The sequence below is a fragment of the Triturus cristatus genome, chromosome 2_2 (genome assembly GCF_964204655.1).
Source record: "Triturus cristatus chromosome 2_2, aTriCri1.1, whole genome shotgun sequence".
Classification (NCBI taxonomy): Eukaryota; Metazoa; Chordata; class Amphibia; order Caudata; family Salamandridae; genus Triturus; species Triturus cristatus.
The window spans coordinates 608,579,756-608,603,623 of NC_140582.1; the positions used below are offsets into that span (position 1 = coordinate 608,579,756).

General features: G+C 45.3%; 1 protein-coding gene and 1 long non-coding RNA gene across 2 annotated transcripts in view; one reads left to right on the forward strand and one right to left on the reverse strand.

Moving 5' to 3' along the window:
• KLHL2 (kelch like family member 2) overlaps positions 1-23,868 on the forward strand; it is a 506,272-nt gene that overhangs the window by 361,415 nt on the left and 120,989 nt on the right. Inside the window, exons 7-8 of the mRNA XM_085641784.1 lie at positions 9,099-9,215; positions 9,845-9,994. Of these exons, the coding sequence (XP_085497910.1) occupies positions 9,099-9,215; positions 9,845-9,994 (267 nt within the window). The remainder of the gene's footprint in view (positions 1-9,098; positions 9,216-9,844; positions 9,995-23,868) is intronic.
• Positions 1-23,868, reverse strand: part of LOC146862576 (uncharacterized) — a 276,686-nt gene that overhangs the window by 55,904 nt on the left and 196,914 nt on the right. The gene's annotated exons all lie outside the window — the stretch shown is intronic.

The following is a 23,868-nucleotide window of genomic DNA, read 5'->3' on the forward strand; positions in this document are numbered from 1 at the left end:
TTTTTCCTTTACCACGCTTTTTCTTTTTTGGGGGGGGGAGACCCCCCCCCCCCCCCCCCCAGCCCTCTTTTTTCTTTTTTGTTGCCTTTTTTCTCACTTCTTCCCGACACTAAAAAAGGACTTACGCATTTTTTCGGATGAGGAAGAAGACGTTCCGTGAATACGTTGCTTGCGTGGTAAAGACGGTCGTGGAAGCAATACGCGTTGTGAAGACGTTTACGAGGTAAGTGTACCGTTGTAAACGTAACGCGTAGAAAAGCCTTCGTGGTAAAGGCTGTTTCCCCTTCACTTACAACCCGGGAGAATGGACTCCGTAGGCTGTAGGGATGTCCTGCTCATGCAGGGGCACCCTCACACATAGATTCAAGCACCCTGCGATTGTAAAGGCCTGCTATAGAGGTGACTTATAGGTTTTAAGTGCAGTGACCCTAGATACAGGAAACCTATACCTTTAGTAAGTGGTGTTTGAATGGTCTCTCATGGGTGGCATAATATATATGGGTGACCTCTGGGGTACCTATGCCCTGTGTACCTTAGTACCATATACTAGGGACTTATAAGGGTGCCTCAGTATCCAATCAGGGATGTACCTAAGTACTGAACATAACAATTTAGGGGAGAAAGCAGAGAGACTGGGGTCCTGATTAGCAGGATCCCAGTCAGACTCGTCAATAACAGCTTAGCACCAGGCAGAAAGTGGGGGTAACAATAAAAGCAGATCCTACTTTCCTACACTCTCACAGTATTACGAATGGAGCTTTCACGTGGAATTTCATCAACCTTGAAGACCTTCCGTCATATTTTCTATCTGGGTGCACAGTACCCTGTGTCTTGGTCCTTCGAGACACCAGAGAAATGTGCGGCTTTGCGATTCTTGAATAGATGTTCGTGTTTATGCTTAATGTAAATCTGTTGCTTAGATGGTGGTGCAGTGTAGCACATGATGCCAGTAAGGAACATGGGTAGTCTACAGTATAGGGTGCAATAGTTAAGTTGGACCTATTCATAGCAAACACAAGGTTGTGAAGTCTTTGCTGTAAGTATTCACATTACTGCTAGGATGTTCTGCAAATTACAATGTAACTCAGCCTGCATATGTCTATGTATAGTATAGTGAATAAAAGTAATCAGCTTTCAATACAACATATAAATAACATACCTTGTAAAAGAAATTTGACAAATGTACACCTAGCAGAGAATTCTCAACACAGAATGAGAGAAGGTAAGGATACTCAGTGTGCACAGCCCTTTGTCAAATATCCCCTGCTGAGGAAATTCCAGTCAGTCAAGGAAGTAGCCCTAGCATAAGAAATAAACATTCATAATTATTCTTTTGAAATGATTCCTTCCTTACCTTTTGTACTAAGGTATTCAGGAACTAAAAGTTTAACCTGGAAAATGTATTTCTGATAGCTATCTCTTATACTGGACAGGATGGTGAGAGGCAGGCTTTCTCATCAGAGGAGTCTCTTATGATATTCTATACAGCTAAAGTAATGCTTAAAGCACCAAAACATTACCATGCAAGTGATATTGGACTTTATACCAGTTCAGCATATTGAATGTATGCCTTTTCAAATATCTACTTTTGTGCGGACCCATGGATCCTCTAGCTAAGGCCAAGCAGCAGATAAAAGTCAGAAATAATAAAATACTAAATGGTTAGTATGTTCAGATTTGGATACCTTAGATCCAAGAGACAATGATCCTGATGGATTACATCACATTAAACTAGCTTCAAAGTGCCAACATGTATTTTTGGCAAAAAACTGTTATGCAAGGTGGGTACATGGAGATCCTGGACTTTCAGACAGACAGACCTGAAAACTGTATTCAGTTGCAAGTTCAACACTACTCCACCTTCTATGTATTTTTGTGCTTTGTACTCTACTCTGTAGCATTTCATTTTCTAAAAGACGTAGGGCCATATGTAGGAAGGCAAATTGTGATCGCAAATGCTGAAATTCGCCGAATTTCGGCGTTTGTGATCGCAATTTGGGCAGTGTGCTATGTAGCACACAAAAACCCACACGCAAAATAAGGAATCGCAAACTTTGCGATTCCTTATTTTGCTAATGCATTTAAGGAATCCCAAATTGCGATTCCTTAAATGCAATGTAGGAAGCACCCAAGTTGTGCAATTTTGGCTTAAGGAATCGCATTTGCGATTTCCTTGAAAAATGCACTTTTTTGCATTTTTCACAGTGCCATGTGGCGCACATACATGCCCTTAGCGCATGTATGTGCGCCACATGTGCACACATGTTTATTTCAGGGGTGCAAAAGGGTGTCCTATTGACACCCTTGCAACCTTGAAATTGCATTCTCAATTTGCGATTCTCTAATTGAGAATCGCAAATTGAGAATGTCTTCCTATTCATTCCTATGGGCCTTCTAGCCCGTAGGAATGAATGGCAAGGTATTCCTTATTTGCGAATCTCAATTTGGGATTCGCAAATAAGGAATAGGTGGGAATCGCAAAATATTTTGCTAATCCTACCTACATTCCGTTTTGCAATTCTCTAATTGTGATTCCCTAAAAATTGCAATTAGAGAATCGCAAAACACGTTTTACCTACATATGGCCCGTAATGATGGAGAAAAATAAGGGTCTTCAGCACTAATTACAAGTGGGATGAATAACTCAGTTTTGCTCAGGAATGGGAATTATAAGTTATGCAAAGTTTACAACACCTGGAATTACCAGGTGTAATAATGTCTGTAAACTCTCAATTTTCTACAGTTAAATATCAGCAGTTCAAATCTGGGGAAAAAATGCACTAAATACCATGACATGCTGATTTTGGTGCAGAAAGGCCCAGTGTCTACATATTATGCTCAGTTTTCAAAGGCTAGACTTGTAGTTGGAGCTAACCATCTCACGCAATGAATTTCAAACTTTGGGATATCAGTTTTCACTGAGTGCGAAAATTAGCTCAGCATCCTCTAGGGAATTGTAATCATGGCCTTAACTGTAAGGATTATGTTGGTTACCCTGCAAGCATCTGTTTGTGGCATGTAGTGATGTAGTTACACATGCTCTGCATACTTACGCCATCTAGTGTTGGGTCCGGTGTGTGCAAGTTGTTTTTCTTCGAAGAAGTCTTTCGAGTCACAAGTCTAAGTGACTCTCCTCTTGGCGATAGTGTGCATTGACATTGACTCCATTGTTAGATGGTTTTTCCGCAGGCGGGTGAGAATGGAGTGAAGTAAGTATTAGTAAAGAGATGTCCCTGTAAATGAAATAGTGTTTAGGTACTGGAACGGCCACAGGTGTCCGGGGGTGAGGGTGGGCTCATTGAATCTACAGCATTACATGCTAGTAATAAATGCTTACATGGTAAGTCACATAATCTTTCCAATGGCATGTGTGGTTGTAGATACACATGCTCTTCATAGAAAGTAAAGCAGTCCCTCTCCAAAGCGATGGCTAGCGTGTGGTTGTTGCAGTTGTTTGAAAGAAAGTATGTAACACTGCCACTTTGGCTTGTTGGCGTGTTAAAACATCCACGCAATAATATTTCGTGAAAGTGTGTTGTGCAGGCCATTTAGCTGCTTTACAAATATCAGGTATTGGTATATTGCCAGGAAGGCCATGGAAGCGCCTATTTTATGGGTTAGAGTGTGCCTAGGTGGTGATGGCAAAGTTCTTTTGGCTTTGGCATAACATGTCTGAACGTATTTAATTATCCATCTCAAAATGCCTGTTTTAGATATGGGCTTTCCTGTGTGAGGGGGTGCAAAAGCAGCAAAGAGTTCATTTGTTTTATGAATCTTCTTAGTTCTGTCAATATAATACATTAGAACTCTTGTGACATCTAGGGTATGAAGAGCTCTTTCCACTACTGAATCTGATTGTTGAAAAAAAACAGGTAAATCAACTGATTGACTGAGTTGGAAAGTTGAAACCACTTTTGGAAGAACTTTTGGGTTGGTTCTAAGGACTACCTTATCTCTGTACAATTAGAAGAAAGGTTCTTCCAAAGTTAGTGCCTGGAGCTCACTGACATGTATAAATATCTAAGTATGGTAATGGCTACTAAAAACAGCAACCTTCCAAAGCAAGAATTGCAGGGAACAGTTGTGCAATGGTTCAAATGGTGAGCCCATAAGTCTGGTAAGCATTCTACTGAGATTCCATGCTGTTGCAGGTGGAACTCTAGGGGGAATCACTCTTTTAAGGCCTTCCATGAACAAGGAAAAATGCTGTCTGTTTTGTAGATAGGCGGCAACTACAGCTAAATGTAGGCGTATGGAAGTGTAAGCAAGGACTGAGGAGTGCAAATGAAGAACGTAGCACAGTTGCATCAAATGGATTAATTTGTTTATTGTAACACTAGAAAAAAATATCTTCCCCTTTGCTGCGTAACATGCTCTAGTAGTAGGTCTTCGTGCTTCTTTAATAAAGGTCATACATTCAGGTGGAAGATTAAGGTATCTAAATTCTATGACCTCAGGAGCAAAATAGCAAGGTTCAGTTCCTTTGGATTTGGGTGCCTGATTTTTCCATGGTTCTGAGTGAGAAGGTCCGGGGTTGGGGGAAGCTTCTGGTGGGGATCTACTGAGAGTTTGAGTAGTGTAGTGAACCATGCATGGTTGGCGAGCCCAAGTGGAAGCTACTAGAATGAGGGTGAGAGACATTTGCCTGAACCGCCGTACCACAAACGGAAAAAGAGGGAGAGGCAGAAAAGAGAAGGCAAATATCCCTGACCAGTTCATCCATAGAGTATTGTCTTTGGATAGTGGGTGTGGGAACCTGGAGTCAAAGTCTGGGCATTTTGTGTTGTCTGCAGTTGTGAATAGGTCTAGTTGTGGAAACCCCCAAAAGGAGAAGTACTTATGGATGAATTTCCCACTCGTGGGCTTATTGCTGCATCCTGATGAGGTGTCCTGCCACCAGATGGATGTTGTGAGGTATTGCCCAACGCCAAATCGTCAGAGACAGGTGTGATAACTGTAGAGAGCGTCCCCCCCCCTTGCTTTTGTAAATAGTACATGGTTGTCATGTTGTCCGTCTGGACCAAGACAACCTTTCCTGTCAGGTGAGTTAGAAAAGCTTTCAGTGCTAGGTGAACAGCTTGAAACTTGAGGTAGTTGATGTGACTGGAATCCCAAGGACCCTGAACTGTGAGATCCTGAAGGTGAGCACTCAATTCTGTAAGGGATACATCCACTGTGAGACTGATCTGGGGAACACGGTTGAGGAATGGCCGCCCTTTTGACAAATTTTGTGTGTTCCACCACTCCAGAGAGCAAAGAGTGTGGCTGTCCACCAACACTAGATCTTTTAACTGGTCTTGGATTGAGACCATTGGCGTTGCAGGCATTCTTGCAGCGGTCACATATGTAGTCGAGCATGTGGTACTATGGTAATGCAAGATGCCATCATGCCTAAGAGTATCATAACCGTTTTGGCTGTTGTGTTGATTGGGTTGAAACTGCTGTAGCAGCGTCTGTATGTTTTGGATTCTGGCCAAGTTTGGATATGCTAACCCCAACTGTGGGTTGAGGAAGGCCCCTAGATATGGTTGAATCTGTAAGGGTTTAAGGTGTGATTTTTGTATGCTAACAGTAAATCTTAGTTGATGTAAGAGATGGAGAGTAGTTTGAGTATGTTGTTGACACAGGAGACAAGTACTGGCTTTGAGGAGCCAGTCGTCTAGGTATGGGATGACTTGAATGTTTTGTCTGCTCGGATGTGCTGCTACAACTGCTAGACATTTGGTGAACACCCTTGGTGCGGTAGTGACTCCGAATAGAAGTACTTTGAACTGATAATGCTTTCCAGCTATAACCAATCTGAAGTATTTGCAATGAGCTAAGTGGATTGGAATGTGGAAGTAAGCATCCTTTAAGTCTAGTGCTGACATAAAGTTGCCTACCTGAAGCAGTGGAATTACGTCTTGAAGAGTGACAATGTGGAAGTGTTCTGATAGTATGTAGTGATTTAAGGGCCTGAGATCTAATATAGGCTGCAGTGAGCTGTGTTTTGGGGGAATTAGAAAGTGCAGGGAGTAAACTCCTGTACCTTGATGTTGAAGAGGGACGTGCTCTAAAGCTTCTTTGAGGAAAAGAGCCTCCACTTCCTGTTTGAGCAGATTTTGATGTTCTGTGGTAAGATTGTGTCTGTGAAATGGAATATTTGGCGGTGTAATTTATGAGCTCCAGACAATAAACATGTTGGATAATGTCCAACATCCATTGATCTGAGTTTATGGTTTTCCAGATGGGGAAGAAATGTTAGTCGTCCCCCCACAGGTGTTAAGTAATCAGGGGATGAGCAGAGAGTCACTGTCTGGAGGTGAAGGGGGCAGAGGCTGTTGCGGCACCCCTACCTCAACCTTTTGAATTATTACCTCTGTAAGTACCCCTGTAGTATCCCCTGGAGGGAGATGTTTGTTGTTGTCTGCAGGAGGCATCAGGTGCCCTGTTTGTAGAAGGGACGCTGAAAGGAGCCACGCGAAGCAGGGGTTTGTAACACCCCAATTGATTTAGCTACTTTGGTGTCCTTTTTCATATTTTCCTATGCTTGGTCCACTTGGGGACCAAAGGTACATTTAATATTTTTTCCTGCACTTCTGGCTTGAAACCAGCATGTCTATGCAACAAAATACTTCTGTTGACTCCTCTGGCGGCTCTGGTGGCTGAGTCTAAAGCACATTTAATGGACCTTTTAGAAATTAATTTTTCCTTATTTACAATTTCATGACCCCTCTTTTATATTCCTCAGGGAGATGTTGGAGGAGTTCCTCCGTTTCAATCCAATGTGCCCTGTCTTATCTTGCTGACCGGGCTTGAGTGTTAGCGATCCTCCAATGATTGAGGATTGAGCTGCTACCCGCATTCCTGAAGCATCAATACGTTTGGATTCCTTATCAGGTGGCAAACCATCTGCTGAGGATTGAGAATTAGCTCTTTTACGGGAGTTAGATACAACTAATGAGTATAGAGAGAGCTGACCCTTGATGTAAATAGTCTGAGGGTGCAGGCTTATACTTTTTTTCAACCCTAGATGGGATTATACTTGTACGCACACTGGGTCTGTGAAAATGTCATCTGCATGGCTAAGAATACCTTTAAGCCTAGGCAGATATTGACATGCTCTATGTGTAATAGACAAGATTTCGAAGAGGAAATCATCCTCAGTAGGGTCTTTGTGTAGAGGAACCTGGTGTTAGGCTGTTGCCCTAGTGATGAGGTCTTGAAAAGATGAAGGATCAGGTGGGGATGATGGTCTGGCTGGGTAGAGATCTGGGTCAGTTTCGCCCGGGGGATCAACATCATAATTATCCCAGGGGTCTGTGGGCTGTGAATATGGATTTGCTCCTCCCCCCTGATCGTCACTAAGAGACTGTGGAGACCCCTGTGGTGTGAAGCCTTCTGGCTCACCTTGTGAATCATGTGGTGATGGTGGTTGTGAAGAAGAGGGTGGAGGAGATGGTGGAGAAGGAGGAAAAGGAGGATGCAAGGGACTTGTCGCAACGTTCTTCTTCTTTTTATCAGGTTCTGGAACATCTATGGCCTCCGCAAAGGAAAGCTGGCGCTTAGATGATTTAGACTCCAAGTTCAGAGGCTGTGTTAAAATACAGCCAGTTCAAGGCTGTATGTGCAACTTTTCTGCTTCGGATCGACCCTTTCCAGCATGACCTGGAGGATGGGTTCTGGAGGCAAGTTTGATGTAGAAGCCGAAGTTTTTGGTGCTGAAGCAGGCTTCTTTTTCGGATCCGAAGATGACGGAGCTGAAGGCAGTGGTAGCTGCTTGCTCAGAGCCGAAGAATCTGATGGTCGACTTGGTGCCGAGTTTGATCCGCTGGTGCAGGCGCCATCTGTTACGCCTTGGATTTCAGTGCCGAGCACAAGGGCTGGAAGTCCGAAGCAGATGATCGGTGCTGCATTTCTCTGCACCGTGCCCAACGGTCATGCATTGTCTTTTACGATTGAAAAGATTGACACACTTCACAATCCGCCTCACGATGATCAGGAAACAGACATAGGTTGCAAACCTGATGGAGGTCGGTTCTCGGGTACGTTGCGTGGCATCCTGGGCAGATCCGAATGGAGTTCATTCCATTAGCAACGCATTCTCGGTTGAAGCTGCCTGAAACAAAGGGTAGGCCCGAACGGATGAGGCCCAATGGCCACTATAGGAGCAAGTCGAATCAACGTGCGAAAGTTCTCTGATTTTCCGGATGCAAGGATGGAGAACACGACTGAAACAATACTGACAAGGGTGGAAACAAATAGCGAACCAAGAGGAATTGAAATGGTCTCTAACCGGAGTGCCTCAAAACACATCTGAATCAGACGGCGAAAAGAAAACAATCTAGCAATTGAGTCGATGCCCATGTGCACTATCACCAAGAGGAGGAGTCACTTTGTCTTGTGACTCGAAAAAGACTTCTTCGAAGAAAAACAACATGCACACATCTGAACCCAACATTAGATGGCGGAATTATGCAAAGCATGTGTATCTACAGCCACACATGCTATCGAACATGCATTTATGAAGCTTTATTGTCTTTTAAAAATGCTTATACAGCCTTTGCACCTCCCCATGGAGTTGATGTAGGGAGGTGTTACATATTCAGATTATGACTAAAATGATTGCTCTGGGTTGAGTCAGTATGCCTGTAGAGGCCAGGTAGTGTTGGTGAAACAGATTCTATGAAGTGTAGAAAAAATCGTTCTTTGGTAGGAGTAAAACAATCACATGCAATTGTGCATTTATTTTGCTTGAGGACTTCAAGCCTCACATGGGTGAATATTCAAAGCACGAGAGTCTTAATAAAACAACAATACATGAGAGTTACGTTCCCAGGTAAATAACTTATTTTTTTACTGGGGAAGCATCTAGTTTTGTTTTATAGACCCTACGGTGAACAGTTTGCTATTGTTCAAGTTAGGTCGAATACCAGAATTTGACAGTAGATAAGGGGTGCTAAGTTCACCTGCTCCACCAACATTTGTGCCTACCCTAACTTCACAGACCCCACAGGTCCTCTGACTGTCCCTTTGCTTTCATATGTCTTTTAGCTGCTTAATGTCAATGCTACTGCTGTTCCCCCAGTAACGTCAATGTCTTTGGTTTTCTTGTGAAGGTATTTGAAGCAGTGATTGCTTGGGTCAACCATAACAAAGATGTTCGGCAGGAACACATGGCTCAGCTAATGGAACACGTTCGCCTGCCTTTACTCACCCGTGAATACTTAGTTCAGGTAAGAAGAAAGCTGGACTACTGTGTCAGCTCACACAATACCAATCCTTTATTTTATATGAGATTAGAGAGGCGCTGCCTTCTTCATCGCATCTCATTTCCAACCAATACCATGTTAATAGGTTTTGAGACTGTAATAAAGTGTTCAACACAACACAGCCCTGAAAATAAGTGCAAGGCACTTGGAACAATCGCTGCAGAGGTTTGTTGTCTATGTTCAGAATGAGTTTGCTTGGATGTTTGACAGAATGCATGTCATTTGCATGGTTGGTTTGCTGATCTCTATGTCGGCGGATGATTGCTTCTGTTTCCTTCAGTGTTAAAAGTGCTCACCCTTCTCGACTCCTGTGGTAATTTGTTGCTTTGATTGAGGCGACGTGATGCATTTTCTTGTCTTGCGTGCTGGCAATAGCGTGCCTGGAGAGAGGGAGAGCAGAGTTAGTCTCAGTCCAGTAAGACCGGGATGGATGAGCGCAGAGGGTTCCCATTGTAGGCGTGTTGAGTAAACAGGCATTGCTCGGCCACCAGCCTGGTATGGATAATGGTATGCTGTGCTCCTTAAGAGAAGTCTGAAACTGGTTCCACGCGCTGAAGAATGTTAAAACTTCTATTAATGCTCTCTTTATGCAGCGGGTGGAGGAAGAAACCCTTGTCAAAAACAGCAGTGCCTGCAAAGATTACCTCATCGAGGCCATGAAGTACCACTTGCTCCCCAATGACCAGCGCACATTAATGAAGAGCGCGCGGACGAGGCAGAGGACTCCCGTCAGCCACCCCAAGGTAAGCCTTGCACCTCCATGTTTGTGGTCCTCCGGGTACACTTTCCTATGCATCGCCACTGAACAGCAGAAGCGATCTGAACGCTAACACCTCTCTCGGCCACATGAGTGAACGCTGGGAACAGCTGCATAGCGGATATCATTCGCAAACCCTCACTGAAACCATAACCTGAGATCGAAGCCAGGTTTAGGACTGTTGGCTATACCCAGGAACATACAGTTACCAGCGGCAGGCATTTATTTTTGGAAATACTTTTTGGCGGTTTAAAAAAAAATCATAATACACTACAGAAGCAAACTGCCTTCATTCACATATAAAACTCTCTGTGCCTAAACGTTGCCCCACCAGGCCCGTAAAGCCTTTGCCTTTTTACACATTGTTGTAAAAGGAAACAAAATAATCCATATACTCACCTTATTTGCAGAGCGAAAAAATCATTCTTTTAGTTACAATGTTGTATTTTAATTTCAGAATCCCACATTTCAGTTCAGACTTTCACATTACACTTATTGATAAAATATTTAGAGAGAAGGCTATGCCTCAGACCTTGTATTTTTCCATTGTATGTTAACTATGAGTTTTGTCAAAACCTTAGACAAAGCAAGTTTCCCACTAGAAAACATGCTCTTGTTTCCCCAGTGGTGGAATCAACTTTATGAAAATAATATTTATCTATTTGCAGTGCTTTAAATGAGGCGGTGCTGTCTGGTACTGAGTACCAGCACTTTTTTTATTTTGAGAGCGAGAGTATCAGCACTTCTCAAGAAAATGTAATACTTTAAATTGGAGAGCACCGGCACTTCTCAGAAACAAGCAGGTACTCTGAGTGAATGATGATGGATTCAAGCCAGATCTGTGACTGGGGGTGAGTGTTTGAAAAGTTTCAGCCCTCCGTCCATCATCTCCTTGTGTTTACTCTGGTACAGAGTACCTGCAGTTCTGTTTTTTCCATTTCAGGCACTGTCTATGTGTACAGTATGAAGCTTGCTGTCACCAGGCAAGTCTTGCAAATGTAAGTTTTATGTGAATCGCATCTGTGTCTAATTCTGATCGAAGAAGAGAAGATTCGAATGAGGTTTCCCTGCATTCATTGTTTAACTTTGAGAAGTGCCAGGGAATAGTTTGATCTTCGCAGAGTCCACCTCGGGAGCTGTGAGCAGCGAGTGATTCACAGGGACGCGGCTGTGACATGAGTGGACGTGAGAGACAGACCCAGGAGGACTCGAGCATTGTCAAGGACCAGCACTGCTGCTGATGCCCTCAGACCTCTGGCACTGGGCAGAGTGACTCATCTTCCAGCAGAACAGACTCCAGTGCTAGTTTGATATTTATGCGCGAGACACAGCAATGATGGCAGAAACAGAAGCACAGCAGATGATTGCTTCAGTCATATTTATTGATTCTTTAAAGATGTATGCACTTCATTTAGTTGACAGGCATGTTCTCCTTCCATATGAGTCACCAACATCCTGAGTGTACGAAAATGGACAGCTTATTTCTAACAGTGAAATATTTAGCTATTGAACAAGACCCTAACAGCATTTAACGTCATCTGAGGCACTCAGGCGCCATGTTGCTGTAAGGAAAATTTTACGATGAGCCATAGTATAGTGATTTCTTACGTAGGCATGTCCGGTTGTGTTGCAAGTGAAAAGAACATCTACCCACCTGGAGCCACATTACAGATAGAGTGATCCCTCCCCCCGGCCCACCATTAAGGGTGGGTGCTGGGCACAGTGCGCTGTATCAAAGCAATTGTGGTGTTTGCCGGTGCAGGCACGAGCCTGTCTGACTGGTTGAAGCCGCTGGTCCACCTTTAACTGTAGGCAGCGAGCGGGTCTCCTTTTAACAGAGGGGCAGAGATCCTCCTACAGGCTGGTAAAATGAGTAACTACAGTTGCCTCCTCTCCTCCAAGGGCTGTCATTGACTGATTTGGGGTCAAAACTGCACAGCGAATGAGCAGACACACCAAGAAAACATAGGGCCTAATTAGGACTTTGGCGGAGTGGGAGCGGGCTGCCACGCCACACCCCCCAAGGTCGACCGCCGCCCACCCAATTATGAGTTTCCTTGTCGTCAGGTAGACTGTAATTTGGCGTTCACGCCCATATGTAAGCCTCAGACCTGCAGCGCCAAAAGAGCCCCAAAGCCTGTTCCTGCGCGGCAAGGACTGTGCAGTCAATGCCGTACAGAAAGAGGGGTCATGCACACAGGGTGGCACAACATGTGACCCTCTGCATGCACCCCCATGCACAGGGTCACCAGGGGAACTGTAGGGCCCCTTTACTTTCCTGACCGCCACACTTTTCATGGCGGGCTCACTGCCATGAAAAGTGTGGAGGTCTGAGAAGTCGTACTATGCTTGGTGGTGCTGCAGTGGCACTGCCACAGTATTGCTGCCCCAGACCGCTGCGCCACCGCCAAGGGATCGCAGATCCTCGGCAGTTGCGGCGGCCCCATGGCGGTCCGCCCGCCAATCTTATAATACGGCAGTCGGACCGCTGGTGCACCACTGTTGCGCCACCATGAGTTTGGTGGTCCACAGACCGTCAAACTCATAATCAAGCCCATAGTCTTTGACATCTCTAAAAGAGCAATATAGAAACAGTTATTGGACATACTTCAGAAAGGATTATTTTTGTTCCAAGCAAAACACAAACTTTTTTAAACTGAACTAGTGATTTGCAAATTATCCAGGGAACTGTATCCACACTGTTAAGTTGCAGAGAAATGTGGGAAACTGCACCAGGTACACAAGAGTACTTGTACTACTCTGGCATGCATGAGACACCAGCTGGATGTGTTCTTTATTAAACTTCGGACGGAGGTGACCCCACAGATGTAGAATACTAGAGCAAAACATTATCTGACCATAACCTCCTTGGCTGCAAATAGTAATGTCTCAAATACACTTATGGAGTGAAGTTGGGAAGTTGGTGCTGTCTAGGTAGGTATCAGATTTCGAGAGCAGCATGTGGGGATTGGATAGATCGGGGGTACTGGACGATAGCCTATATAGCAACAGCAAGCTGGGGGAGTAACACCAGGTACTTTTGGATGGGCTCGGAACATTGAGGTAAAGGGATTACGTGGCTAGCCAGCAAGTGGAGGGAAATAGGGCGGTTCACTTTCTGGCTGGTTACTCCCCTCTGAAGAAGAACACAAACCAATATGTGTAATCAGATCCCCCTATGAAACCCTGCAGTACATGCACTTGGTAATTATCAATAAACAATGCTTTTGAGACCTATTAAAGAAAGTCATACTCCATCTGAAAGGACAGTGAACCAGTAGGCCTAGAGCCGTACCTTGGGGGCATCCTGCTGTCAATGCTGTAGGAGATACAGGGTGAGCCTGTACGTCCCTCTGTTACTGGAAGAGAAAATAACAACAATTGAACAATTAGGGGGAGGACACAGAGTGTGGAAGTTTAGCCTCCTGAATTTTATTGTATTTAGAAGGAGCAGCCGGCCCCTAGGCTACTGAGTTTGTATGAATAGTCTTTATGGTAGTGCTCCCTGAAGAAGGAAGAGACCGTTCGGTCGTTAAATCCTATAGACCACTCTCATTGCTCAATTCAGAATACAAATCCTAGTAAAAGGAATAGCAAAATGGATTTATCCCAGGCCAGAACTCTCAAGGAAATCTGAGACGGCTCATTATGTTATTAGATAGAGCACCCCACGCATTTACTCTTTCAGAAGTGCCCTTTGATACTGTGGATTGGCCTTTCTTGTTTGCTGTGCTCCGTAGGATGGGTCTGGGAACAGCTATCATTAGGTGGATATTGCTACTGTATGGAAACCCCATGGCCAGGGTCAGTATAGGCCATATCTTCTCATGTTTGGTGCGTATTAAATAGGGTACCCGGCAGGGAGGTCTGCTCTGCCTCTTGCTGTTTCCACTGGTGGCGAAAACCCTGGTGTGTGCTCTGCGGCGGCAAACGTGGAACCTGTGCAGTTTAATGGCACCAGGTATGCACATAATCTCTTGGTTTGCTGACAACACCCTATTGTATTTGAAGGGGACCATAGTAGAACCTATGAGCTATTAAGGAGATGCTTAATATTTTTACATTGTGTCCTAGCCTTAGGGTAAACTGGTCGAAGTCCTGTTTGTTTCTGATCTTCCCAACTGGTGGCTCATCAGCCCCACTGTTTGTAACTTCCCCTTGACCTGCAAGCCTGATTCCTTTCGATCCTTGGTTTTACAGGTGCATCATTTTCAGGATGTCCTGGCTGCTGGAATTTTGTAAGGGCAATCTCCAGTATTAGAGTTACCAACCCCCTTTGGACTATGATACCTCTCTCACTCATGAGGCAGGTGGTGATACCCAAAATGATTATCCTACCACGTCTCTTATATCTCCTTGTGGCCTTCCCAGTGATTTTGTGAGGGACTTTTTTTTGGGAGACCAATGGTTTTCTTACTGGCATGATTTGGGCTAGTAGAAAAATGAGGTATGCCTAGACTCTTGGAGGATAGAGGCATGGGGGTTGTCAGTATGGAAGCATACTATTGTGCTGACCAATTGCTGAAGCTGATGAGGAGGACCACGGACACCAGCGTGTAGGAGGCCACGGAAATTACTGCTCTTGGGACATGCAGTCGGTAAAAGGGGCTATAATGGAGCATTCCCCAAAGCCTCCTTTTATTGGTAGACATATGTTCGAAAACTGGGTGATGGGGCACCATACACACACAAAATCCAATTACGGTGCAAGTGTCATTACAGTGAGGCATATTTATGATTGCAGACATTGGGGAGAGGCTGGGATTCGTGGAGATACAGATAGAAATGGATGGGAGACATCCATTACAACATGGTCTTTACACCGCGATACGTTTACACCGTGGCCACTACAAAGCGCTGGATGGCGCTATACACTAAGGAATAGTATGATTTACTATTCCAACACCTTCCCTACTGTTAAGTAGGCTGAAGTTGGAATAGTAAATCATACTATTCCTAAGTCCAGCGCCCTCCAGCGTTGTAATGACTGCGTTGTAAATGTATCGTGGTGTAAAGACCGCGTTGTAACGTCATACATTCGAAATGGATATATCTGCATGACAGTTTATGGCTCAAACTTCTCTACTTATGCCTGCCAGGCTCATGTAGGTGATTGAGGAAATAGAGCCGGATTGATCCAAGACCCTTAGTAAACAAGCAAGCATTGGCATAGCCAATAGGTCTCGCCTTTGGGACCTTATAAGTGTTTAGTTATCCAGCACAATATCCTTGGTGCAACAACATCAACTGTTGCATGGCTAAACACTTATAAGGTCCCAAAGGCGAGACCTATTGGCTATGCTAATGCTTGTTTTAATTATTTTTGGAGACCATTAAGAGGGAAGGGAAATGTCAAAGGGGAAGGAGGGGAGGGTAAGGGAAGGGAAAGGGAATGAGGATTAGGAAGGAGAAGGGAGTGGAAAGGGAAGGGAAGGCAGGGGTGGAGTGAGGGGGAGGGGATGGGAAAGGACAGGAAGGTGTTGACACAAAGGGAGGGAGAGGAGGGGGGAGGAAAGGGGAGGTATGGGATGGGATGGAAAGGGAAGAGTAGGGAAGGGAAGGGAAGGGAAGGGAAGAAGGGGAGGTGGAGGGAGAGGGTAAATGGAAGGGAAGAGATGGATGGAAAAGGAAAGGGGAGGGGATTGGAGGGAGGGGGAAGGAAAGGGAAAAGTGAAGAGGAGGAGAAAGGAAGGGTGGGGGAAGGAAAGGGAAAGGGAATGGTGACAGAAGGAGTGAGGATAGAAGAGTTAGGGAAAAAAGTAATGGAGGTAAAGGGAAATGGAAAGGGGGAGAAGGGGACAGAAGTGGTGAGATATGAACTTGAGGAAGAGAGGGAAAAGTGGATAAGGAAGAGCATGGAAAGAAAGACGTAGGACATAGAAAAGAAGGAATGAAGGAAAGGGAAGAGTAGGGTGGGACATGTGAGTGGAGGGGACAGGAAAGGGAAGAAGGGGAGATGAAAGTGGAAGGAGAAAGGAAAGATGAAGGGAAGGGAAGATAAGGAAAGGAAAAGAGGTGACAAAGTGAGAGTAGGGGAAGGGAAGAGAATGGAAGGGAAGGGAACGAAGAAGGGACGGGAAGGAGGGGAAGGGAAGGTTTAGTGGAAAGAAAGGTGAAGGGAAGGGAGGGGTAAAGGGGAGGGAAGGGTTGAGGAGAGGGAGGGGGTAAAGGTAAGGGGAGAGAAAGGGAAGGAAAAGGTCAAGGAATGGTCATGGGAAAGGAGAAGGGAAGGATAAGGGATAGAGAAGGGAAGGATATGGAAGAGAGAGATGGGGAAGGAAGGGAAGGAAAGCGAAGAGGAGGAGGTGGGTGAGTGGAAGAGAATTGAAGGAACAAGACGGAAGGAGAGGGGAAAGCAAGGGATGGGAAACAGTGAAGGGGAAGGGAAGAGGTAAACCAAAGGGGAAAAGGGTGTGATGGAGAGTTAAGGGGGAGAGGGAAGGGAAGGGGATGGGAATGGAAGATGGGAAGTGAAGGCAGGTGTGGGGTGGGGTTGGGAGTAGGTGGGAGAAGAGGGGATGAAAAGGGAAGGGAACGGACAGAAAGGGAGAGGAATGGAGGATAAGGGAAGGTGGAAGGGTGAAGGAAGGGTAGGAAAGAGATGGGAAGGGAAGAAGGGGAGGGGGGAAAGGAGAGGGGAAGGGAAGGGGATGGTGAAGGGGAATGGGTAGGAGATGGGGTGAGGGGGATGGGAGAGGAATAGGAAGGGGAAGAGGAAGGGGAAGGGTGACGGATGGGTAAGAAAGACACATGTGAGGGATAGCGAAGGAGGGAAGGGAAGGTCGAACGGAAAAGAAGGATAAAGGAAGGGAAGGTAAGGTAAGGGATGGGATGGAAAGGAAAGGAGAGGGAAGAAGAGGAGGGGAAAGGAAGAGGGTGAAGGGAAAGAGGAGGGAGGGGAGGGGGTGGTGAAGGGCAATGGGGAGAGGATGGGGAAGGGGAAGGGAAAGAGGGAGGCTGAAGGATGGGGAACGAAAGGAAAAGGTGAAGGAAAGGGAATGGAATGAAAATTTAAGGGAAAGGGAATGGGAAAGGGAAGGAAATGGGAAGGTAAGGAAAAGGAAGGGAAACAAGGGAACGGAATGGAGGAGTGCTTAGGGGAGCGGAGGGAAAGGGAAGCGGTGGGGTATGAAGGAACAGGAAGGGTAGTAGGGTAGGGAGTGGGAGGGTGGGGAGGGGAACGGAAGGGAAGAAAAGGGAAAGGGGAGGAAGGGGGAAGTAAATAATTGAAGGGTAGGGGTTGGAAGGGCAGGAGGAGAGGGAAGGGAGAGGGGAAGTGGAGTGTGGGGGTGGTGAAGAGAACGGGATTATGAAGGCAAGGTAATGGGGAAGGTAAAGAAAGGGTGAGGTGATGGTGAAGGGTAAGGAATGGTGATGGAAAGAGATGGGAAGAGAAGGGGAAGAGAGGGCGAGGGGGAAGGGAAGGGTGAAGAGGGGAAAGGAGAAAGGAAGGGTGAGGGGTCGGTGAGGGAAGGGAAGGGTGAGGGAAGAGAAGGGAGAGAAAGAAAAGAAGGGTGCCAAAGGAAGGCAGGGTTGGGGTAGAGTGGTTGGAGGGGAGAGGATAGAAGATGGAAAGAGATGGGAAGGGAAGAAGGATGGTGAGGGGGAAGGGAAGGCGAAAGGCACAGGTAAGGAGAGGAAGGTGTGTAAAGGATAGAAGAAGTAGTGGAGAAAGTAATGGTTGGGAAGAAAAGAGAGAAGAAAAGAGGAGAGATAAGAATGTAAGCAAGACAAGGACAAAACGTAAGGGAATAGAAAGCAAGAGAGAAAGGGATAGATAAGAGGAAAAGAAGGGCAGAGGAGGGCAGTATAGATAAGAGGAAAAGAAGGGCAGAGGAGGGCAGTGAATAGGGAGGGCGCAGGGAAGTTGATCTGAAGGAAAAGGAAGGGAATTGGAGTTTCAAGTTAGTTTTCAGTTCGGTTTCTTGCCGGTTTTTAGTTCACTTTTCGTTTGGTTTATTTACTCACCTTGTGCCCTTAAACCCATTCTTTCCCTTCCTTTTTGGAGCCTGATAGGCCCCCTACAACTTCGTACCAGTGGCGTAGCTAGCACTTTGGCCCCGTGTTTGAGGGGGGGGGGGGAGAGAGGCTGCTGCCCCAAAATTCATACACTTGCTGGCCTCAGCTCCAGTCGCCAGCAGCGGTCCTCCCTGTCTGGTGTCCATGCGTGCACTGCTGCAGCTGCCTGGTTACCAGCCTTCTATACCAAGGACACGTCACAATGGAGACTTTCAACATGTTATCTATCACACGTCATCGGTTTACGGGTGATTCCATACGTTTCTGTTTAATGAGGGGGCAGGCAAGACACGATTTAATTAAATTTCCTAAAAGCAAACTATTTAATAACAAAATGATCCTTCGATGAAACTAAAAGACGATCCCATCCTACCCAACTTTCTTTCCCATCAGTGGCCTCTCCTTTTCTCTCTGCTATGGCGGAGGCCTCCCCTCTGCACGTACCCTGGAGCCCGTGACATCACATTGGAAGGCCTGTCATATCATAAATGTTCCATTCACGGGGTTCTGCTTATGGTGCTGCTGGGAAAGCGCAGTGCTTTTATATTAACGTAAAAAGTGGAGTTTTCTCAGTTTTCGTTTTAAATACACGGGGGCTTATTTACAAGCCCCTTGCGCCGGTGGTACATCACTTATTCCCATTTTAAAGTGACGCCCTGGTGGGGCAGGGGCTTGTAAATAAGCTACCTTCAACACAAGGCGAATTGGCGCGTGCAGTAGGCGCGCGGCGCAACCACTGTTGAGCTAATAGACCTTCCTATGGGCCCCTTCTCAGCTGCCGTGGGCTGGGCTTGTCTGGCTGGGGCTGCAGGCCTGGAGGCCTACCTCATCGAAGTGTTCCGCTTTCTTCTCCGGACAACAGTGCTGTTTTGCACAAAGATTAGGGGAGACTGTTGTGTCCTACTTTGATGTTGATGTGTTGGTATGTGTGGATGTGTCTGAGGTGAGAATGTGAGCGTGCATGGAATGTCACTGGGTAAGTGACATTCGGATTCGGGGCAGTAGCAGTTGGTCGGCGGTGGAAGTAGAGGTGTATCCTGGCGCTCACCTGTTTATGTATCTAATTCAATAAAGCATTGAACTACAACAAGGATTGTGTCTTCACTACAATTGGCGACGATCGGATGGGATAAGGAGAAGAGAAGCGGCGAGCGAAGGACTTTAAAGGAAAAAAATAAAAAAAAAAAAAAAAAAACAACGGAAATTGATTTCAGCAAGGTGGTTTATATCGTGAATCATCGGACCCCTCCTGCATCGGATTTTTGACATCGAAGACGAGGTTAAAGCAGTGAAAAGAAGTTTGTGGTACGTACGTGCTGAAAAGGAAAGGATTTCGGACAGTTGAGAGGCCCGCGCTGGGGAGCGTGATACGATTCGTGGTGAGATTCCAGAATTCTGCGCGTTGAGCTTCTGACGTAGGAGGTGCGTCCGGACACGTCAGGAGCATGCGCATTGGAAGGTAATCACGCAAGGTCACGCTGCGTGACCCTACGTAGTGGCCATTTTGGAGGAATTGTTTTGGTGTCGGTTGCTTGGCAACATAAGGATTACGAGCGCCGAAGAGAAGTGCCGTAGAAAGGGAGGCACAGGGAGTTTGGAGCAGCGGAAAGCAGCGTTAAACAGGTGAGGCTGCCGGGGGGAACACCATGAACAGAGTAGTGGAACAAAAGAAGATTTAAAAAAAAAAAATATATATATACTTCACATTTAACTTGAAACATGGGTGATGGGGATAATGAAGGAGACCCCACAAGTGTGGAGATAGCTCATCAAAATTACTCTATTAGTAATCTACACACCTTTTGGGCGACAGGAGCGGAACCAGGTATTAAATGGTTAGAATGGAAGGAGTACTTTATAAATTACATTTCGGCGGTGGACGAAGCTGGGAAGATGAAACCTGAACAGAAAAAAAGAATACTGTTACATTCATTGGGGCCTATGGGGTTGAAAACCTATTCGAGGATGTCCAAAGTGATAGACACAAATTTAAATACATTCGAGAATGCGATAAAGGATATGGACAAATATTTTGCCCCAAAGGTTTGCATTGGAGTAATTAGGCATAGATTCTTTCAAAGGAAGCAAGCTAAAAGCGAAACTGTGGATGACTGGTTGGATGATCTGAAGAAATTGGCGATAGACTGCAAATTTGGTGACTTACATGATGATTTAATTAGAGATCATTTAGTCATGCACAACAACAATTCACCTCTACAGGACCGCTTATGGGTTAATGGTGATGCACCACTGGAGGATGTTTTGGCCATTATGAGGAAATCGGAAATGTCAGGGAGGTGTGCAACTGTGGTCAAGGCGGCAGAGAAAGAACCGGAAAAGATGACAGAAGGAGTATTCAAAATACAGAGTAAAGCTAAACCTAACGTTCAACGTCCACAAGGGAGATGGACAAATCAACCATTGAGGAACCTGGGGAGAGACTTTAGGACTGAGGAAAGAAGATGCTACCGTTGCGATAGCAGGGAGCATTTGGCTTTTAGCAAAATGTGCCCTGCTTTAAAAAAAAAATGTGGTATTTGTGGATTGTTGGGGCATTTTAGCAAAATGTGTCGTAGGCGCAGTAATGTAAAGTACATTTGGGATGGTGATGAGGAGGATGATAATTGTGAGGACGAATGTGTAAAGAGTGTAAGAGGGAGTTTCATGTTGAATATAGAGGATAACTCTATGGACGGGAAACCTATTTGTGAGTTATCTCTAGGTGGGGTTAAGGTGATGGTGTATGCGGATTCGGGGTCACCCTACACAATCATTAATGAAGAAATATGGAAAGAAAAATTTGTTGGGAAGGTCGGAAACCAATTAAACAAATCAGATGTAAATCCCATTAGCTATACAGGAGAAAAGATTGACATGTTGGGTTTCAGGTGGTTAACATTCCTTTTTAAGGGAAGGTCCACAAGAGGGAAGTTGTACGTAGCTAAGAGGGGACCGTCAGTTTTGGGGTGGTTCGATCAGAAGGATTTGCATATAATCTTAGACCCTAATAGTGTGGAGAAAGTGCTGATAATGGATGAGTGTAGTAAAATGAGTGAAGTTTTGAGCAAAAGATTTCCTAAGGTGTTTGGGAAAGATTTAGGGGAACTCAAAGGGTTTGAACACAAGATTGTGTTGAAAAAGGATGCAATACCAAAAGTACACAAAGTAAGGCCCATTCCGATTTTAATTAGGGATGAGGTGAAAAAGGAAATACAGAACTTGCTGGGCAAGGGGGTGATTGAAGAAGTGGAGACATCGGAGTGGATTTCTCCGGTTGTAGTTGCCCGCAAGTCCAACGGAAAAATCCGTTTGTGTATAGACTTGCGCCATTTAAACAACAATATTGTGATAGAAAAGTTTCCTTTGCCTAAAATCAATGAGATGGTAGCGTCATTGAGAGGGGCTACGTGGTTCTCTACCATCGATCTATCCGCGGCTTACCATCAGGTCGTTCTGGAACCACATTCAAGAAGTTTAACAGCATTTATTACCCCATTTGGGTGTTTCCAATTTACACGAATGCCTTTCGGGCTTGCATCCGCTGCAGCGGTTTTTCAGAAACTAATGCACAGGTTGTTTGGTGATGTGGATGGTGTGCGTTTTTTTCAGGATGACATTTTGGTTGCGGAAAAAAGTAAAGTGGAACATGATAACAAACTGATTCAGGTTTTGGAGACGTTGCAGTCTGTGGGGTTAACAGTTGAGTTGACTAAATGTAAATTTGCGCAAAGGAGTGTCTCATATTTGGGACACATTATAAGTGAGGAAGGGGTGAGACCTAAACCTACCTTGGTTGAGAACATTATTAAGTCACCAGCTCCTGTGTCTAAGGAAGAGATAAGGTCATTTCTGGGAATGGCGGAGTATTGCGCAAAGTTCATAAAGAACTTTGCGTCGAAAGTTTACAATATTCGTTCTCTTTTAAAGAAGAACGTCAAATTTGAGTGGAGCAAGGAGTGTGAGAGAGAGTTTATGGAAGTCAAAGTGGATCTTCAAGCGGTGAATGCCCTTGCCAGTTTTGATCCGAATTTGGAGAGTTTGTTGACCACGGATGCTAGTGACAAGGGGCTTGGTGCTGTGTTGTCACAGAGAGGTAAAGATGGAAAGGAGGAAATTATTCTATTTGCATCTAGGGCATTGTCACCAGCGGAAAGTAAGTACCCGATCATAGAGAGAGAGGCATTGGCGTGTGCATGGGCACTTGAACATTTTCGTGCTTTTGTGTGGGGGAAGCCGGTGCTGATTCGTACGGATCATAGACCGTTGGTTCGTATTTTATCTAGTGAGGGTACGGCAGTTGCTTCGGCTAGATTAGCCAGAATTTCGATGAGGATGAAAGAGTTCATTTATAAGATGGTTCATGTTCCGGGAAAGGAAAATGTGGTGGCGGATTGTCTGTCAAGATTGCCCACTCCATTGGAGGAATGTGTGGATGATCCGTGGGGGAATTGTAGTGTGGCTTTCATACACGATTCTGGTGCATCCGCTATTAGTAAAGGTGAATGGTTGGAGGAGCAGTTAAAGGATGAGGTGTTGGGAAAAGTGTTGGAATATGTTTCTAATGGGTGGCCGAGGAAGGCGGGTGTCACCGGGAGTATGCAATCTTATTGGGAGGTACGGATGGAATTGGTTCTTGACAGGGATGTGTTGTTGAGAGGAGATAGAATAATTCCCCCAACAACGTTGCGTGGTAGGATTTTACAATTATGCCATGAAGGGCATTTTGGGATTGTCAGGACAAAGTTGATTGTGAAGGGCATGTTCTGGTGGCCTGGAATTGACAAGGAGGTTGAAAATTTTGTGAAGAGTTGTTCAGTTTGCTGCTCAGCAGATAAGTCTCTTAAAACACTAAGACCCGCTATGAGTGAGGGTTTGATTCCTGAGTTGCCGTGGGATACCATTGCGGTAGACATTTTTGGACCGGTGGGTGAATTGAAAGAGTATGGGTTGGTAGCTATTGATTTGTTTACCAAGTGGCCGGTGGTGGAAATTGTGGAAAGGGCGGACACCCAGTCTGTGTTGAGATTTTTAGATAACATCTTTGTGATGGAAGGGTTGCCGGGTTGCATTCTTACAGATAATGGGGTGCAGTTTCTTTCTATTATGGCAAAGGAGTATTTTAGAAGGTGTGGGATTAAACACAAAACTACTGCGTTGTACAACCCAAGTGGGAATGGTACGGTAGAACGTTTCAATAGGGTAATTAAAGGAGTCATACAGGCTTCAATGAACAAAAATCTGGATTGGAGGACACAAGTACAGAAAGCTGTGTGGTCATACAGAGTTACGTCTCAGGTTCAAGCTGGGTTATCTCCTTTTGTTATGATGAGAGGTAGAACGCCTAGATGTAAGTTTAATCCAAATTGGTTAGTACAAAGTGAGGTACAACAGTGGTCTCCTAGTGATGTACGAGGAAGGTTGGAAGAAGTGCATTCAAAGGCAAAGGTTTATTATGACAGAGTGCATGGTGCTAAGGAGGTCAATGTTGAGGTTGGTGATTGGGTACGGGTCAGGAAACCTTTCAGAGTCGTTAAAGGAGAGAGTAGATTTGAGGCACCCAAGCAAGTAATGGAGGTTTTGAGGAATTCTGTGAGATTGAGTGATGGAAGAGTGTGGAATCTGAAAGACATAGCCGTGGTTAGCGGTCGGGATGGAGATGATCGTATGAGAGATCAAGGACTAGATTTTGACTGGGTGGAGGATTATTTTGAGAACAGTAATCTACAATCGCAGTTAGCTGCTGAGGAAGCGAGGGATTGTGAGGTGGCTCAGGAGGATAAATTAGTTCATGAGGGTGAAGGGAGTTCTTCTGTTGTTACGGAGGGGGAAGGGTCTGTGATG